Here is a 16719-nt window from a genome sequence, read left to right on the forward strand (position 1 = left end):
CCCCTCCCCCCCCCCGATGATTTCTCCTCCTCCTCACTCATCATCATCATCATCATCATCATCATCACCATCATCATCATCATCATCATCATCATCATCATCATCATCATCATCATCATCATCATCATCATCATCATCATCATCCCTCTCCCCATGCACCTCAAAACCTTTTCTGGTCTTTTGTTGCAATCTCATGCTCAACTCGCTGCCTCAGAGTGCTGTTGTCGCCTGTTCATGGGCTTCAAATGATCAGCTTGCAAGTATTGAGGTAACTTTCCCTCCCCTCCTCCACCGTCCCTCCTCCCCCTCCTTCGTCCTCCTCCCCTCCCTCCCTCCTCCCTCCTCCCTCCCTCCTCCTCCTCCTCCTCCTCCTCTCCTCCTCCTCCTCTCTCACGTGTCTAGTCCGTTACCCCATCTCCCTCCTTCTTGAGCTCACCTGGGAGATCTTCTCGCTCCTCACAGTCACGAACGATTTCCTCTCCTCGGCCCTCGCCCATCCAAGGATTTCTTCTCTCACCAGGTTGTTCCTCGTGTTGAAGTTCGCGTACAGCCTGCCATGCTCTATCAGCAGCCGCGATCTCCGACGTGTCTGTCACCATCGGGAGCGGGAGGAGAGGAACGAAATATTATCTTCGAATGTCTTCGGCTGCCTGATTCCTCGTCAGATTGCTCACTCCCTCTCCTCTCCTCGCCACCACCACCCCCCTCCCGTCTTCTCATCCCCTCAGACCCTCTGCCTCCGAACCTCAAACTCTCCCCTCCTCCTCCTTGGCTCTGCTTTTCCTCCTTCCCTCCCCTCCTACTTCCCGCCCCTCATTTTCTTCTCCTCCCCCTGTTCTCCTGCTTTCGTCCTCCTCTCCACCAACTCCTCCATCTCTCTCTCCCCCTTCTCCTCCTCCCCAGTCTCTCTCAACCTGTATGCAAGAGAAACGCTCCAATCGACAGACAACGATTTGGTGCTGACAGAAAACCCCTGGGAGCAGATCAGATCGTGAGGGTCGCGCAAGGAGCAGGGCAACGAGACCTGGGGGATCGGCCGCAATTTCTTGTGCTCCCTGTTTGCATTCTGCGCAAACCAGACAAGAATGCTGTTTGAGAAAGAGGGTGACGGGAGACTTGAGGAGGGGCGGGAGGGAAGAAGGAGGGGAGGAGGAGAGGCGAAGGGAGGAGGAGAGGAGGAGAAGAGAGAGAGGAGAGAGAGAGGATGGGAGAGGAGGGAGGGAAGGAGAGGAGAGGAGCGGCTCATCTCTACCTCGGATCTTCCAGCTTCCTCGTGAAGTCGAAACGTGAGGAGACTTTCGGTGCTGACAAGTCCGAGTTGTGAGTGATGAGGACGTATTTGACCTTAGATAGCAGATGTCAGGAGAGGAGAGGAGAGGAGAGGAGAGGAGAGGAGAGAGGATGGGAGAGGAGAGGAGAGAGGGGATGGGAGAGGAGAAGAGAGGAGAGGAGAGGAGCTCTGAATTTCCCCTTATGCTTTCAATTCTTCCTTCTGCACACTATCATTCCAGAGGAGAGGAGAGGAGAGGAGAGGAGAGCAGAACAAGAATGGAAAGGGAGGAGAAGAGGGAGACTAGATGCAACAAGGGAACAGGAGGGGAGAAGAGAGAAGCAGAGGAATGAGGAGGGGTCATAGAACCTTGATGAGAGGGTGGAACACGCGCATGAAGGAGCAGAGGAGGTACGTGTTGACGAAGACGATGTCACCTGCCCTCACCCTGCTGGGGTCGAACAGGCAGAAATGCTCATCGAAGATGTGATTGCTCATGCTCCTGCGCACACGTCAGCGGGAGCGCCTCAACCTCGTCCACACCTGAAGGATGTCGTGTCGACGAAGATCCCGTTGTCAACCCACATCCTCATCCTCCCATCCTCTCCTGCTCCTGCTCCTGCTCCTGCTCCTCCAAAGGGGGAAGGGAAGGATTTCGTGGGAGCAGTGCGGCAAGCCTCCTGGCGCCTGTGGAGGGATTTCCGTTCAGCAAGAGGCAGCGGCGAGCGTAGAAATTCACTTGCGCCAGTCGATCTTTACGTCGCTGCTGGGGAGGAAGTCAGCGGCAAGCCAAGGATCAGCCGCGCGTCACCTCCTCCTCTTCCCCGAGCTCGTCCTTGTCCGCTGCTCAGCTGGCTCATCGTGGAGGAGCCGGAGATAAGCTCTCAAGCTCCTTGAAGCGAGCTCACACCCATGAGGCTGCGCTAGGGTGAGGGGGGGGAACGAGGAGGTCAAGCAGAAGAAGCTAGTAGGTTGAGGGAGGAGGGAAGAGGAGGAGAAGTATCCGACAGAGTGATGATGAAGGAGGAGGAGGAGGAGGAGACGGTGGAGGCACCAGCGCATGGAGGGCGAATGCAGCTCCGAGGTAAGCATCGAGATGCGCGGGTCGCATGTGCGCGACAGAGGCGAACATGTCAGAGCTGTTGGCGAACCATCCTTGAAGATGGAAGACGAGCGCTCTCTGTCATGGGGTGAGGAGGAAGGAGATCGCCCTGCTGCTCTACCTGCATGGTAGCGTCGACTTCGGCGTCTCCTGTGTGGGTGATGGTCGCTAGCGCCGTGAGCTGAGGAAGGAAGGAGTTGTGGGGATGCTTCTCCTTGCCTCCCGCCATGGTCACGAGCAGGAGCAGGAGCAGGAGCAGGAGCAGGAGCAGGAGCAGGAGCTTCGATCGCTGCGCCATGGAAATGAGGGAAAGAGAGGAGAGAGGAGAGAGGAGCGAGGAGCGAGTAGAAAGGAGAGAGGAGCAAAGGGGAAAGGAGGGAAGGCAGGGAGAGGAGAGGGAGAGGAGACAGTAGAGCCAGGAGGAGGACAAGGGAAGACCCAGGTGGGTGGGGGTGAAGGGGTGCGGGCGTTGAGGGAGGGAGGATGGAGGGAGGGGAGGGAGGGGAAAAGATTTGTCGGGCGGAGGATAAAGCCTCATCCCCGCTTTTACTGGAGAGAGCACCTGGGCACCTGCCTGGGCACAGAGTTGGTAGCTGAGTTGGTAGGAGCTGTTGTAGCAGTTGTAGCAGAGTTTGTAGGCGGGGAGGGAAGGGGGCGATGAGGAGGGGGACTGGTTGAAGGCAACCTGGATGAGAAGCGATACGAGAGGGCGCTAAAGGTGGAAGAGGAGGAGGAGGAGGAGGAGGAGGAGGAGGAGGAGGAGGAGGAGGAGGAGGACAGGAGCGAGGAGAAAGAGGAAGTGTTCAAGGGAGTAGAAGGACAAGCGAAGACATCTTGTAAGTTTCATTTCAAGGTATCTTCCACTGCACAGAATCCACTCGCCTCCTCCTCTTTTACTTGCTCTGGTTGCGGAATCGAGCCAGCGCTCCCTGCGGAGCTTCGCCCTCCTGCATTGGGGTCAAAACCAGCCAACCTCGTCGCCTCGCCTTCCTCACCTTGACAAACCCTCCGTACACAGCAGACGGGATCGCCTTCTCCGCTATCGCCAGGCTCTTCAGCCCCTTGCCATCGTCGGCCTGCATCAAAGGATGACTATGCTTTACTCCTCTCGCCTCTCCTCGCCCTCCAGTTTCCTCTTCCCTCCTCCGAATCCTCCACTTGCTTCTCCACCCTGCCACTGTCCTCTCTCTTCCCTCCTCTCCCCTCCCTCGTCCCTCTCCCACTGTAGCAGACACTCACATTCTCCAGCGCCATCTTTGTCGCCTCCTCGTCGTCTTCCTCGTCGTCGTCGAGAGCGATCTCGTCGTTGTTGTTCACCGGGCCATCGCTGCTCATGGCCACGATGTCTCCACCTGTGGACTCGGAAGGAGCGTCTGCCATGCTCTGCATCGTCTCCTGCATCATCTGCCTCTCCAGCGCCTCCATGTCGTTGGACACGCGTTGACGCTTCGCTGCCGGTCCCTAAGGAGAGGTCAGCAATGCAGGACAGGAGGAGACGTAGCAGCACCTGCTCAATCAGCGCCATCGCCGCGTCCGTCGCGTTGACGTGAGCTTGCGAGAACTGAAGTTGAACCGATCGCTTGATGCGCAGCATGTCACGGAAGGTGTCTTCGTTACCATGTCGAACTTCAAAGGCATGCCACAACTTCCACAGCTGTTCGTCTTTGCCAGGATCGCAGTGCTGCGAGCCGTACTGGTAGATCGCCCTCGCTCGATCGATTTCCCCGAGAGTCTGCTCGAGTTCGGAGTATTTGACTGCCACGTCTTTGATTCGGCTGTCCGGTACATGCTGCATGGCATCCTCGTAGATTGGACGAGTCTTGGTGATTCCGAAATATTCCGAAGCCTTGTTGATGTATTGGATGTAAAGATCGTACCTCTCTTCCGGAGCAATCTCCTTGCAGGCCCGTTCGTAGACCGACATGGTGTTCTTCACCAAACCAAAGTCTTCCTCGAACTTGGCATACATCAGGAAAATGGCTCTGCGCTCTCTTTCGGGGATCTTGGACAAGGCCTGCTCAAAGAGATCGCGAGCCCGCTCCATCTTCTTGCCTTCATATCTCTTGACAAACTTGGAGAGATAAGCAACCCACAATTCTTTTGAAAGTGGCCATTCAAACGCATTGACCCCTTTCTCATACACCTTGAAAGATTCTTCGAAATACTTGGCCTCCTCTAACATATGTGCATAATTTATCAAAATCTGAGGCGTGACAACTTTGAGATCAATCATTCTTTCATACACGGCCTTGGTTGATTCCAAGGTTCCAAGGGATTCCTCCAGATCTGCATACATACTCCACAGTTTAGTGCTCTTCCAAAGTCTCTGCTGCACGGACAAATTTGGATTTTCCTTTCCCACCGAAGCCCTGGCTACTCGATCTGATACATAAGTCGCCTTGTGCAAGACCTTGATCGCCTTCTCAAACTCATCGTGACGAAGCTCCATCTCAGCCCACTCACACCATACGGTTGCAAGATCCTCGACGGATCGAAACTCAACTTTGCTCGCACGCTCGAGGATGTCTCTTGCAGAGTCCAAGTCATCATTGTCTTCATAGTACTTGGCAAAGGAAACCCATAGGGTGTGGGGTTTCCCATCTGCCTTGATGGGATCTACCGTCTGCACAGCTTCAGCATAAGCCTTGATCACCTTCTCAGGGTTGTCTTGCTCTTCGAATATTTTCACTCTACGATGCCATTCGTGAACATTGTGCGGATTCTGCCTCAGTCGAACACTGCAAAGAAGCTCTGCTCGTCGATCTAGCAGATACTGCAGCCGAGCCAACCTCAACTCCAAGTCGTCCCCTTCTACGTCCAAATCATCCTCGGCCTGTTGATTTTCGGATTCATCATCCTGCATCTTGGCCGATATCATGGTTTCTTCGAATTGTGTATAGGCATCAAAGATCATCGAGAAATCTCTCACTGTAATAACTGTGTTAATACCTTCCTCAAAGATGTCGCGGGCTTTTTCAAAGTGTCCCAGGCGAATGAAGTAATCAGCAAGGGATGTCCATAACCTTCCAACCTGCCATGGCATAAGAAAGGAACATAACACAGGACTGCAACATTACATCATCTGTAAATCTTTTCAAGGCACCTCGCACGATTGGTTCCACCTTCAATGTGGTGATGTTTTGAGCATGCTTAGTGCACATATCGCATAGTTCAAGCCATAATTGGTGTTTTGATTTTCCTTGCTTTGAAATGAAACTTTCCCTGTTCAATGCCTGTGCAAGAAGTGTTGCAGCTTCATTCCATTGCTCATGTTTTGCCAGGTAATTGACATATTCTTCAACAGAGTCGGGATCTAACTTCATAAATCGTCGGAAAATTCTGTAAGCCATCTCTGGAACATTTGATTGCTTTGCAAACGCAATATATTGCTTCCATATCTTATCATGCTGTGTAATCGGCAGAGATCTGAGAGCCCTATCATAAGCATGTCTCGTCTTCGTAACTTTCCTTTGGAGTTGAAGAAACTTAGTATACTCCAACCAAATTCGAGGCATCTTGTGCATAAAGACCAACGCTCGCTCATAAGTATTGTTGAGAGAATCAAATGCAGGGTCAGTGACACACTTGTGCCTAAGGCGATCTTTTCGCTCAGTCAAATACATATTCCACAGTTTGTAGCTCCCTGGCAATGCCTTCAAGGCTCTTTCATACAAAATCTTTCGCTGAGAGAACGGTGCATTAGCTCGCACCTGGATTGTTACAAATCAGTCCTGGAAGAAATCAAGTCCAACAGACTCCCACCTGGAGATAACGCAGCCACAGCTTGACCGAAAATGGATTCGCAAGAAGTTCCTCCTCATACACAACCGCTTCTCCCTCAGGTATGAGCGAACTCGGGACGTCTTCAGTTGAGTCGGCCATTGTCAACTAGCAACGTACAAGGATCAGGTGCAGAACAACCAGGATCAGTATCGTGCATGAACAAACAAGACACGGTTCTCTGACTTTCTCTTCCTCTGCACTACCTCCTAAAACCATACAAGGAAAAACACTCTCGACATCACGTTTCTTCCTGGAACTAAAACATTTGTGTGGAACTCTGCTCAGGGCTCATCTAAACTAAAACTCCTCGGAAAAAAGACAACAAAGTCTGGCAACATCCTAAACACCTACGGCTTCCCTTCATATTCCTATCACGTTGAGGCTACTCTTTACAACAAATCCCTTCGTGTCTTCACGCCTCATTCTCCACTTAGAAAGGATTCGTGCATTGCTACAGATATGAATTTAAGATTTCAGAAAGGCCATCCTTGACCTCACTTGCTTCTCCGCCTGTTGTATGATTTTCTATTCAGGCCCAAGTCTTTTGTTAGTGAGAATCGCCCAACCATTTGCAAATTTTCCTTGCCATGACTTACTACTGATACGACCTCCTGTTCTGACTCGCATACAGTCCTTTGTCAAGAGTGTAACCTTCCGCTCTCCCTTTCGCTGCCTTGAACTAATCTCCAAAATCCAAAATCCCTTCCAATTCACCGCGTCTTATCGTCTTTTCTTGTCTTCGCCCTCTCTCGTGTCTCTTTGCTCCCGCTTCCCGCATGCCCCAAAGCACTTTTCCTGTTCGCTGCCCTTGCTTCATTGTCTTTCTTCCCGCGTCTTATCCCCCCCCTCCTCCGCCCATCCCCTCCCCTTCCTCTTCCTCTTTCCGCCATCACGCGCGCCCCTGCTCCTTCCTCTCTTTGGCACCACCCTACCTCAATTCCCACCACCCTATGAATATTCTGGCACCCACCCTTCAGTCCTATGGCAATATACCCACCCACACCAATATTTACTCGCTGTCCAACTACCCGTACTTGATACACACTTCCTCCATATTGGGCACTGGTGAAATTCATATGACCCCACCCACCGAGAAACAACAATGCATCTCTCTGGTCATAACCCCCGTGTATTGCATCCCAGGGTATCACCACCCACCATTTTCGGTACTACCTGCGAGGCTACCCTACCTTTTGTCGACCACCCACCTGGGTCAAACTAAGGGGGATTCCTCTGTCGAGAACGGGTAGTGTAAACGATGGGGCTACCCCCACTTACTCACGAATAAATGGTAAGGGTACTTTACGTCTACCCATGCTTCTTAGGAAAAATCAGATGCAAATCCTGGGGTGGGTACCAAATGGGGGGTGGGTTAAACTGATTTGGCACAATTGTGTCCAAAGAGGGGGGTGGGGTGGAGCAAAGATCAAATTTGATCAGAAGTGGGGTGGGCAAACCTGACACCACAGGAATAGAAGGGGTAGGGTACCCATGTTAAAGCTAACCCAGGCATGGGGGTAGTGTTTGAAATCTAGGGAATGTTGATAGATTCGTGGTAAATTTTGAAGTCTTTGACACATGATACGGGTACAATTGAGTATATTTTCTGTGCTGGATACAGGGTAGGTATGTCAATATATTTGAAATTTGGAGTATGTAGAATTCACGACCAGTATGGGGGTAATTCAGCTGCGTAATTCAGGGTGGGGTGGTGCCGAAACGGGGTGGGGGGTAGGGTTACATCTCTCGGAGAGACCAATAATGGTTTTGGTTGCATCAAAATCTTGCAGGACTGCAAGTGGCAAGGAAAGGATTGCTTGAGAGAAAGAGAGTGGAGAGGACACGAGGACAGGACAGGACAGGACAGGACAGGGCAGGGCAGGGCAGGAAAGGGCAGGGCAGGAAAGGGCAGGGCAGGAAAGGGCAGGAGAATGCATGACGAACAAAGATTAGGAAACAAGACGAGAAGAAAGGAGTTGAACTTTCACATTCGAGCAGGAACGAACGAAGTCTGAGAGAGGGAGGATGTTATGAGTGCTAGTTTGTGCTAGGCTGTAGAATCTTGCATGCACACGGATGTAAGGTCGAAAGCGGAACCAGCCATCCCAATCACGAATCCTATCTGAGCCTGCTGGATCCATGTTTGTCCCGCCCCTCTGACAGGAAGGTGCAGTTTTGCAGAATGAGGGGGAAACAACAAGGGTTCCCTGGCCGTGGGAGGAGAGCACAAAACAACGTTCCCAACATGCGCTTGCACGAGAAGAAGAATATGAGGGAGGACAGCGTGATCGTTTCCTTCCATCAAACCCATGACCTCCAAGAAAGTGGCCCGCCAGCTCTCCCCGAACGCAACGTTCACGTTCAAGAACAGGCGTCGCCCGCCATCTTCCTCCCCACTTGGAACGCTGAATCAGTGTTCGGGCTCCCTTCATACAACTTCGGCAACGGAGGGGTGGGAGCGGAGGAGTGGGGAGCCTCGGCGAACTATGCTTTGAGGGATCTGATCGCACAGTCGTCTATCGAGGGCAGTGTTGGGAGTCAAGACGTGAAGATGCTGCAGATGTCGCATCCGAAGGTTGATTTGAGGCACAACCCTCACAAGTCGTGCGATTCCGTTGATGCTGCGGTGAGGAGTAGTCAGGAAGAGAAATCCCAAATTTTGTGATGATGAGATCTGTAGCAGTTGGACCGAGCTCATGTGCAAGAAGAGAAAATCTCAGAGCTCGAATTTCAGCTCGAGCAGAGCAAGAGACAGAACAAGTCGCTGATTTTGGAGAAGGCCAAGGATTGTGAGAAAATAGAAAACTTTGAATTGAGACAGGTAAATGGAGGCTCTAACTTGATTGCGCGGGTGCTGAATGCCAACTGTTTGCAGAATGAGCTGGAAAAGCTTGTTTGCAGCCTTCAAGGAACGCTTGCAGACATGCAGGCAGTGAATCTTAGATTGAACGATGAGATGTATCATCTACGAAGAATATTACAGGTTAACAGATCCTTTGTTCAATCATGGTGCCTTCTCACGGAATCTCTTCAGGAATTGATCCGAAACATCCGACACACTCAAGGAAACGATGTCTCAGTGGAATCGATCGATAGAGAGATCGATACGATGAAGAAGCAGGAGTGTACGGTGGTGTCCAAGAAGTTGCTGGCCTCGTTTGAAGAGCAAGTAACTTGATTGTACATGTTTGTTCATTGGAGATGATTGTTTTCTTTGTGAAACAGATCACAAAGAAGCTCATGGCCAACAAACATGTAGAAATGATGGAAAACGAGGAGGAGCTTACTGTTTATTCGGGTTCGAATGAAGGGCACAGAAACAGAAATGTTGAGAATTCAACAAGCGAGGTGCATACAGGATTTTCTTTGAGCAACCTTGTATGACTGATCGTTACCGTAGACATCATCTGCAAGCCAACGGAAGCACGGTCAAGAGAAGAGCCCTCTGGAAAGGAATCACACGAAGCACAAGAATCAAAAGCGAAACATGCAGGGCAAGAACTCGTTTGGGCACTGGCTGTGTGTCCATTGCGGATTCACGAATGTGCTTGTGAAAGACGAGAAGGCGGCGGCGTCGAAGAGTTCATCTTCGGATCTTTCAATCTATCACACCTGTGAGATGTGCGGAGTCTTGTGCGACGTGGACGAGGCAGAGAGGATGAGGAAGAAGGAGGTTGAGTTTGAGCCCTGCTGTCTTCTGCTCCTGATGTGCTGTGAAGGAGGAGGCGAACATACGGGAGGTAGAGGAGGCGCTTCTATCGCAGGAGCGCTCGCCGTCCGTTGCAGTTGAGCTTGTCAAGTCTGGTGAGACGGGAACCAAGAGTCAGGACAAGGTGCTGGGGTTCCAGTCTCGTGTCCCCCTCCTGACCATGATACAGGATGTGTGCGAGCACGTAGAGAACGGTATGGCCGTGGAAGAATCTTTTTCCGACAGCTCGAAGACTTTTTCTGCTGGATCGAGCGACAAGGACCTTGCGGAGAAGGCTCTGCCGCCGATGCCTCAAAGTTTGCGGGTGGTGAGGACCAACGAGGGTGACGTGGGGGACTCAGAGGCTTCGAAATCGAATGAAGAGGAGATGCAGGAGGGGCTCTTTGTTGGTAGACGAGAGAATGTCGGGGGAAGGATTAGGAGGAAATGAGGAAAAAAAGATGACGAGGGACGTTGTTGTTCCTGCTCACTCGTTAGGGTGCCCTCCAGGTGTCGAAGAGCTCCAACCACATCTCAGTCAAGTGGAAGAGCAGGAGCAAATTGCGACCTGAAGGAGTTCTGTGGGTGCTGCAATGCTGCGCGAGGGGGGAGAAAGACTTCCGGACTGTTTATCAGGTGTGAAGAGCAGGAGCAGGAGCAGGAGCAGGAGCAGGAGCAGGAGCAGGAGCAGGAGCAGGAGCAGGAGCAGGAGCAGGAGCAGGAGCAGGAGCAGGAGCAGGAGCTGAGGAGGAGAAGGAGAACCTCAAGAGGGGGTGGAGAGGGAGCAAGAGGATGAGTTCAAGAGGAAGAGGAGCTCAAGAGCGGAGGAGAGAGGTTGAACTCGAGGCGTGCGTGAGGGCAAGTCTGCAGGGCCAGGAGATGCTCGCGGACATCAAGGGTTTGCTTCCCGGGACCAAGTATCACATCCGAGTGATGGCCCGGGGCCCGCAAGGGTCGTCGGAGTTCTCCGAGGTCGTTCACTTGACTTACTGACCTCCTGCTGGAAGCTGACGTGCGGGCCGGCAGACTCTCCAGACCCAGACGACTCTGCCGACGGACCTCGTCCCCTCCTTCTTGCTCCAGAGCAGCTGGAGGACGGTGGCGGGACTTATCCCGGGCCTGGCGCTGAAGGAGAGGTGGAACGTGACGGTGGGTCTTGCCCTGCATTTGTCCTTGTGCTTCTGAGCTTGTCTCCAGCTCCTGCTCCTGGTCTGCCTCCCGCTGTTGGTTGTCATCTTCAGCATCCTGACCAGTTTCCCGATGAATCGCGCGGGTTGACCTGAAGGGCGAGCGGGAGCGGGAGAAGTTTGTGACATGTGAACAAGGTAGTGATAGTGATGATGTGAATCCATTCAACTCAATCGCGTCTACTGCTCTATCCTCCCTTCCCTCCGCTTCCTTGCCCTACCTCCCTCTCCCCTCCCCTTCCTTCCGTCTCCCTCTCTCCCTTCCTCTCCCTCGTTCATCCCTTCATCCCTTCATCTCACGCAACGTTTAGCAACTCACTTACTCCTTCCCCGCTGCTGCTCGCCTTCACCTTGCTCTTGCGCTTCCGGCCGATCGCCGTGTCCTCTCTTGCGTCTCCTCTGCTCGTCCTCTTGCTTCTCTTCCTCTGTGCTCCAGCTCCCTCAGCATCCTCGCTCCTCCTCCGGCCCTCAGCTCGTTGAGTTGCTTGCTTGTTGGTATGGCTCTGGTGGCACAACACGCAGAGGGTGCGGATGTTGTCTACATTGCACTCCCCTCCTCCTGAGAACACCTGGAGAAAGGAGGAGGAAAGAAGATGTTGATCATCATCGTCAGTGAGATCATCTGCAGATGATAGCAGATCCATCAACATTATCATCAATAGCAACAACAATATTGTCGGGATAGTTATCATCAACGACCATTTCATACAATCATCATCATCATCATCATCATCATCATCATCTCCATCATCATCAACTCCATCATCACAATCTGCTCCAGCATCTCAATCTCATTGTTGTCGTCGTCACCATCACAAGGTATCAACTCATTCTTCACTCACGGGTACGATGTGATCTGCATGCCAGAAATTTCCTTCCACAGGGCGCGAGACTATCTTGGCGATCAGCTTCTCTCGTCCTCGAAACTCTGGAGCTCTCTGGAGGAGGACGTCTCTCCTCGAGTCGAGCTGGGCTCGAGCTGACACCAGAGACGAGGAGCGATAAGTTCGAGCCCGAGGTGAGAAAACTTTGAAATTCAATAGAGCAGGTTTGAAATGAGAGAGAGGAAATGACTGGGATAAGTGGAAAAGATTTGAATAGATTTGCAGGACGAGGGAATATGAGACAAGAACAAGGTTGGCTTCACAGCGCAGATTGCAAATCGACCAACAACAACATCAACATTCGTCTCACCAACGACCTTGCACAACTCCCGCGCGTTCATGCCGCAAGCTTGACAGACTCCGCGCTCTGCTTGAGCTATCCTCTTCCTCAGGTACGATTGAGAGGTCTTCTCCTTGTACTCCATCATGCAGAGCCCCCCGCAAAAGAGCTCATGATACATGACAGGGAAGAACTCCTTCTCCTCCTCCTCCTCCTCCTCCTCCTGGTCCTCTCCCTCTTCCACCACTTCCTCCTTCTCCCGCTCCTCCTCGAGCTCCTCCTCGAGCTCCTTCTCCTTCTTACCCTCATCCTCCTCCTCTTCCTTGTCCACGTCGTCATCCTTTCCATCCTCTTCCTCCTCTTCTGCTTCTTCCTCCTCCTCCTCCTCATCCTCATCGTCTCCCTCCTTGCTGCCCTCCGTGCTCGTCGATTTTCTCTGAGAACGGGAGAAGGTACGACGCATCCACATCACCACCGAAGGCTTCGAGACCAGGGCAGGAGGAGGACAGTGCGGAGAGCTGAGTGGGGAACGAAGAGAGGAAGGCGACATTGAAACATAAGGAACAGGAGGAGGGACTAATGGAAGAGACCATGCAGGGAAAGTAGCAGGGGCAGGAGCAGGAGCAGGAGCAGGAGCAGGAGCAGGAGCAGGAGCAGGAGGGGAGTATCTGAACGAGGTAGGTCGCATGCAAACGATGCACAGCATATTTTGAGCCTCATCCACTGCCTGCCGCCACAGGAAGAACTTGCTGTCCTCCTCCTTCCTCCAGGAACGAGAGGAACTGATCTCAACCGTCACGTTGACGTCCTGCAAGGTCGAGCATCATCTTCCTTCCTCCCCTTCCATCCTCTCCTCTCTCTCCTCTCCCTTCTCCTTCTCCCCTCTCGTCCGTCTCATCCCTCCTCTCTTCTTCTCTTCTTCTCTCCTCCCATCTCTTCTCCTCTTCATCCCCTCCTCTCCTCTGCTCTCCTCTCCTCTCATCTGATCTCATCTCCTCTCCTCTCCTCTCCTCTCATCTCATCTGATCTCATCTCCTCTCCTCTCCTCTCCTCTCCTCTCCCTTCCCCTTGTCTCCCTCCTCTCCTCCTCTCTTCTCTCTTTCACCATACCAGCCAACGAGCGGAGGGTGGGATCACCCCAAGAGCCTCGTGCCGCGGCGTGAGGCGTCTAGTGCTGTTTCTCTTCATCGGAGGAGGGAGCAATTCGAGCACGCTGGAGAGCGGGAGACGGAGCATAATGCCTGGAGTGATGGTCGGGGTGGTTCGAAGCAGGTGAACAGCAAGAGAGAGGAAGGAAGGGCAGGGATGAAGCAGGGTAGCGGGAAGGAGCAGGAGAGAAGGAGGAGGCGAGGAGGAGGAGAGCAGGAGGAGCAGGGGAGGAGAAACAGATTAGACAAAGTCAATTCACCGGTCAACCTCCTGCGCTGATAGGAGGAGAGGGCCTCGAGCTGACTGCAGCAGGACAACACCTCCTCTGCGAGCTGCAGGGCGAGGGAGGGGGGCAGAGACTTCTGTGCGGGGATGGGAAGCAAGGAGCTCAGGCCCGCAGCACTTGCTGACTGCATCAGGCATATCTGCTCCGGTCGCAAACTGCCCAAAGACGTGAAGGAGCCCCCTGGTGCATACGGACACTGTCAGGAGCGAACGAAACCACATCGGGCAGTGCAAGGGAGGAGGAGGAGGAGGAGGCGATGGAGAGCTTGGTTGAGGTAAAAGGAGGAAGAGGAGGACGAGGAACGAGAGAAGTCGACGCAAGGATATCGCAACAAGACATCATCGCTATCACCTTTCTCTACGAACATGTGGATCCTGTCCGTGTGCTGGCTCTTCATGAAGTGAAAGTTGGATGCTCCTATCGAGTTCTCAGCTCCCATGCTGCTCTCCGTTCCTTGGTGATGCCCAGCCGCGTCCGACAAGTGTCCCTCCGTCTCATACGCCGGTTTGACAAGCTTGCGGCCAGCCAGAGTTAACCCGTCCGTTGCATTCCAGTCCCTCAATGCGATCTCGTCGTCAAGATCCATCCTCGCGTGATTCTTCGGGCCGTCCGTCACGCTCGACACGTCCTCCAGGTCCCTGCTCAGAGAGATCCACCTGTGCATGTCAAAGTTTGACAGGCGATGTTGCGACTGGTCGCGGCCATGGCAGTGAGGCTGAAGGAGGTCGTCGTAGTGCTTCCAAGGCGACCTTGCGACGAGGTAGTAGATGTCGACACAGCCTGTCTGCCCGCGCCTGTGCAACCGGTCTTCAGCCTGACGGCACCAGGAGATGTCGGGAGGGAGCTCCCACGAAGATGGCGGTGCTGGCGACGCTCAGGTCCACCCCCTGCCCGCTCGCTGTCACGCTGATCAGCGCAACCTTGACGTGCGCACGATGGCGGAACTGGTTGAGGAGGTCGACTCGTTCCCTGCCAGCCGTCTCGCCGTCGATCCGAACGCAGCTGACGTTGTGTTGGAGCAGGAAGCTCTCGAGCTCGTTCATCACCCGCCGATGATGAGCAAACACGACGATCTTCGACGAGCAGCCGGAGCTGATCGCCGCATGCTGCAGCCACTCTTTGGCGGCGTAGAGTTTGGCGAGGCCGACGAGCTGGTAGGCAGTGGTGGCCACCAGGACTTCGTGATTTCGCGTATGGTTCTTTAGCTGCAGCTCCTCTCCTTTCTCCTCCCCTGACGCGTTGACAAGTCGGAGACGAGAGCAGTCGATGGGAGCATAGATGAGACATCGTCGTTTGGGAGGAAGCTGCTTCATAATGTCCTTCTTCAGCCTCCGCAGCATGACGCTGCTCGCGAGGATCAGGTTCAGCTCGTGGGCCCTGACGCACCTGCCCACGGAGTAGAAGGGAAACCTGGCGACCTCGCAGAACGAGTTGGCAAACTCGAACTTGCTGGACCCCAGCAGGCCAGCATGGAGGGCGTCCAGCTGGAGGAACATGTCCATGGGCCTGTGCGGGGACGGCGTGCCGGTCAGAAGCAGGCACCTCCTGACGTTCCTGATGAGTCTGATCGACGTGCTCGTCTGCTGGACGTCAGCTCGGGCCTTCGGAGTCCTGAGCGTGTGGCTCTCGTCGAAGACGACAAGGCGCCACTGGCGGCTGAGGAGGTCGGAGCGGAGGCGATGAAGCATCTTGTAGGATACAATGACGACCTTGGGCGTTGCTTGCGGGGGCCTGTCAGTCGAGGAGAAGATGACGTGGATGTCGGTTGGCAGCAGCCACGTGATCCACTTCTCGATCTCCTCCGCCCATCCCAGCCGCAGCGTCGCTGGTACCACCACCAGCAGTGGCCAGGCGTCCAGGCACGCGGCCACGGCCAGCGCCTGCAGCGACTTGCCCAGCCCCATCTCGTCGGCGATCATGCACCGGCAGCTCCTGGACAGCACAAACTTGATCCCTTCGATCTGGTACGGACAGAGACAAGCTCGCATGCCCATCGGCAACCTTTCCAGCATCCCCCCCACCTCCCGCTCGTCGACCACCCCCCTGAACGCCTCATCCTTGAGCTTTCTCAGGGCCCTCAGAGTCACAGCAGGGAGCCGGTCCATGCACACCCAGTGAAGGCGAGAGATTCTCCTCGTGACCTTGCCGTAGTCCTGCAGCCTGAACACGACGCCCTCCCTCCCATCATCTCGGGTTGCGAAGGAGACGGGGGAGGCGTCGTGCTGCTGAGACCCTAGCAGGCCTGCTTGCTCGAGCAGGTTCTCGAGAGCTCTCCTGGGGATCTTGTTCGAAGTCCCCGAGTGCAGCCGGAAGGTGCTGGTCGTCTCCAGCTCTGCCAGCAGCTTCAGGCGGTACGAGCTCGGACGAGACACAGCTGAGTAGATGCGCCTCCTGGTGAACCCGCACTTCCTCCTCGTGCTCCCCTTGCACACGAACCTCTCGGCGCCGTACCACTCCACGATCATCATCGGACCTCCGCACCTGCTGCAGGGAATCGCGCTGGCGCATGGATGGAGCGAGTTAGGTTGAGCGAGGGGAGGCGGCGTGGAGCAAGGGGACGGGTCGATCGGGGGGGATATGGTGTCTGCTCTCCTTGGATCTTCGAGCATGGTGACATCGAGCATGAAGAGAAGAAGCAGGAGAGACAGAGACTTCATTCTGAAGCATGCTCGCGGCGGGAGAGGAGCAAAGGATCTTGACGGCGCCTCCCATCATGCATCATGAAGTGCACCGGCAAGAGCTTGGAAGGTCTCGAGCTCCTTCGTTTCAAGTTGCTCCTTCCTAGCTGCTCGGTGACACCTGCCAAACATCGCCATCCTCTCCCACCATCTTCTGCTGCCGACTTCTCCTCCTCCCTTCACTTCGCCTCCTCCTCCTCCCCTGCCCACCATCTTCATTCCGGATCTTCGCTAGGATCTCCCATAGAGTACCCGATACGGGGGCGTTGGACTGTAGGGTAGGGTAGTCCTGTAGGGGGTAGGGTATAGAAATGAAGGGGTAAAATGGGTGATTTACATATTGAAAATGATGTTCGGAGTAGGTAGGGTAGGGTACCATGGAAGAGTTAGAACTATAGTAAGGGGGTGGGTG

The 16719-nt window shown here is 54.0% G+C and overlaps 3 protein-coding genes across 3 annotated transcripts; 1 reads left to right on the forward strand and 2 right to left on the reverse strand.

The window, feature by feature from the left end:
- Positions 1-33: 33 nt before the first annotated feature.
- GUITHDRAFT_75030 (hypothetical protein) lies at positions 34-6254 on the reverse strand (the record flags this gene model as incomplete). The annotated part of the gene is made up of 5 exons (XM_005828057.1): positions 34-145; positions 2935-3042; positions 3818-5403; positions 5450-6082; positions 6135-6254. 5 exons carry the CDS (start codon positions 6252-6254, stop codon positions 34-36), a joined length of 2559 nt encoding a protein of 852 aa, XP_005828114.1.
- A 2083-nt stretch (positions 6255-8337) lies between these two features.
- Positions 8338-10294, forward strand: GUITHDRAFT_142284 (hypothetical protein; the record flags this gene model as incomplete). The annotated part of the gene is made up of 8 exons (XM_005828058.1): positions 8338-8781; positions 8839-8976; positions 9031-9138; positions 9190-9324; positions 9381-9503; positions 9556-9828; positions 9875-9988; positions 10034-10294. 8 exons carry the CDS (start codon positions 8338-8340, stop codon positions 10292-10294), a joined length of 1596 nt encoding a protein of 531 aa, XP_005828115.1.
- Positions 10295-10829: 535 nt separating this feature from the next.
- Positions 10830-16286, reverse strand: GUITHDRAFT_142285 (hypothetical protein; the record flags this gene model as incomplete). The annotated part of the gene is made up of 7 exons (XM_005828059.1): positions 10830-11122; positions 11350-11599; positions 11873-12009; positions 12225-13002; positions 13664-13809; positions 13981-14423; positions 14449-16286. The coding sequence occupies 7 exons, from the start codon at positions 16284-16286 to the stop codon at positions 10830-10832; spliced, it is 3885 nt and encodes a 1294-aa protein (XP_005828116.1).
- Positions 16287-16719: the final 433 nt, after the last annotated feature.

The sequence above is a fragment of the Guillardia theta genome, assembly GCF_000315625.1.
Source record: "Guillardia theta CCMP2712 unplaced genomic scaffold GUITHscaffold_62, whole genome shotgun sequence".
NCBI classification, from domain to species: domain Eukaryota; class Cryptophyceae; order Pyrenomonadales; family Geminigeraceae; genus Guillardia; species Guillardia theta.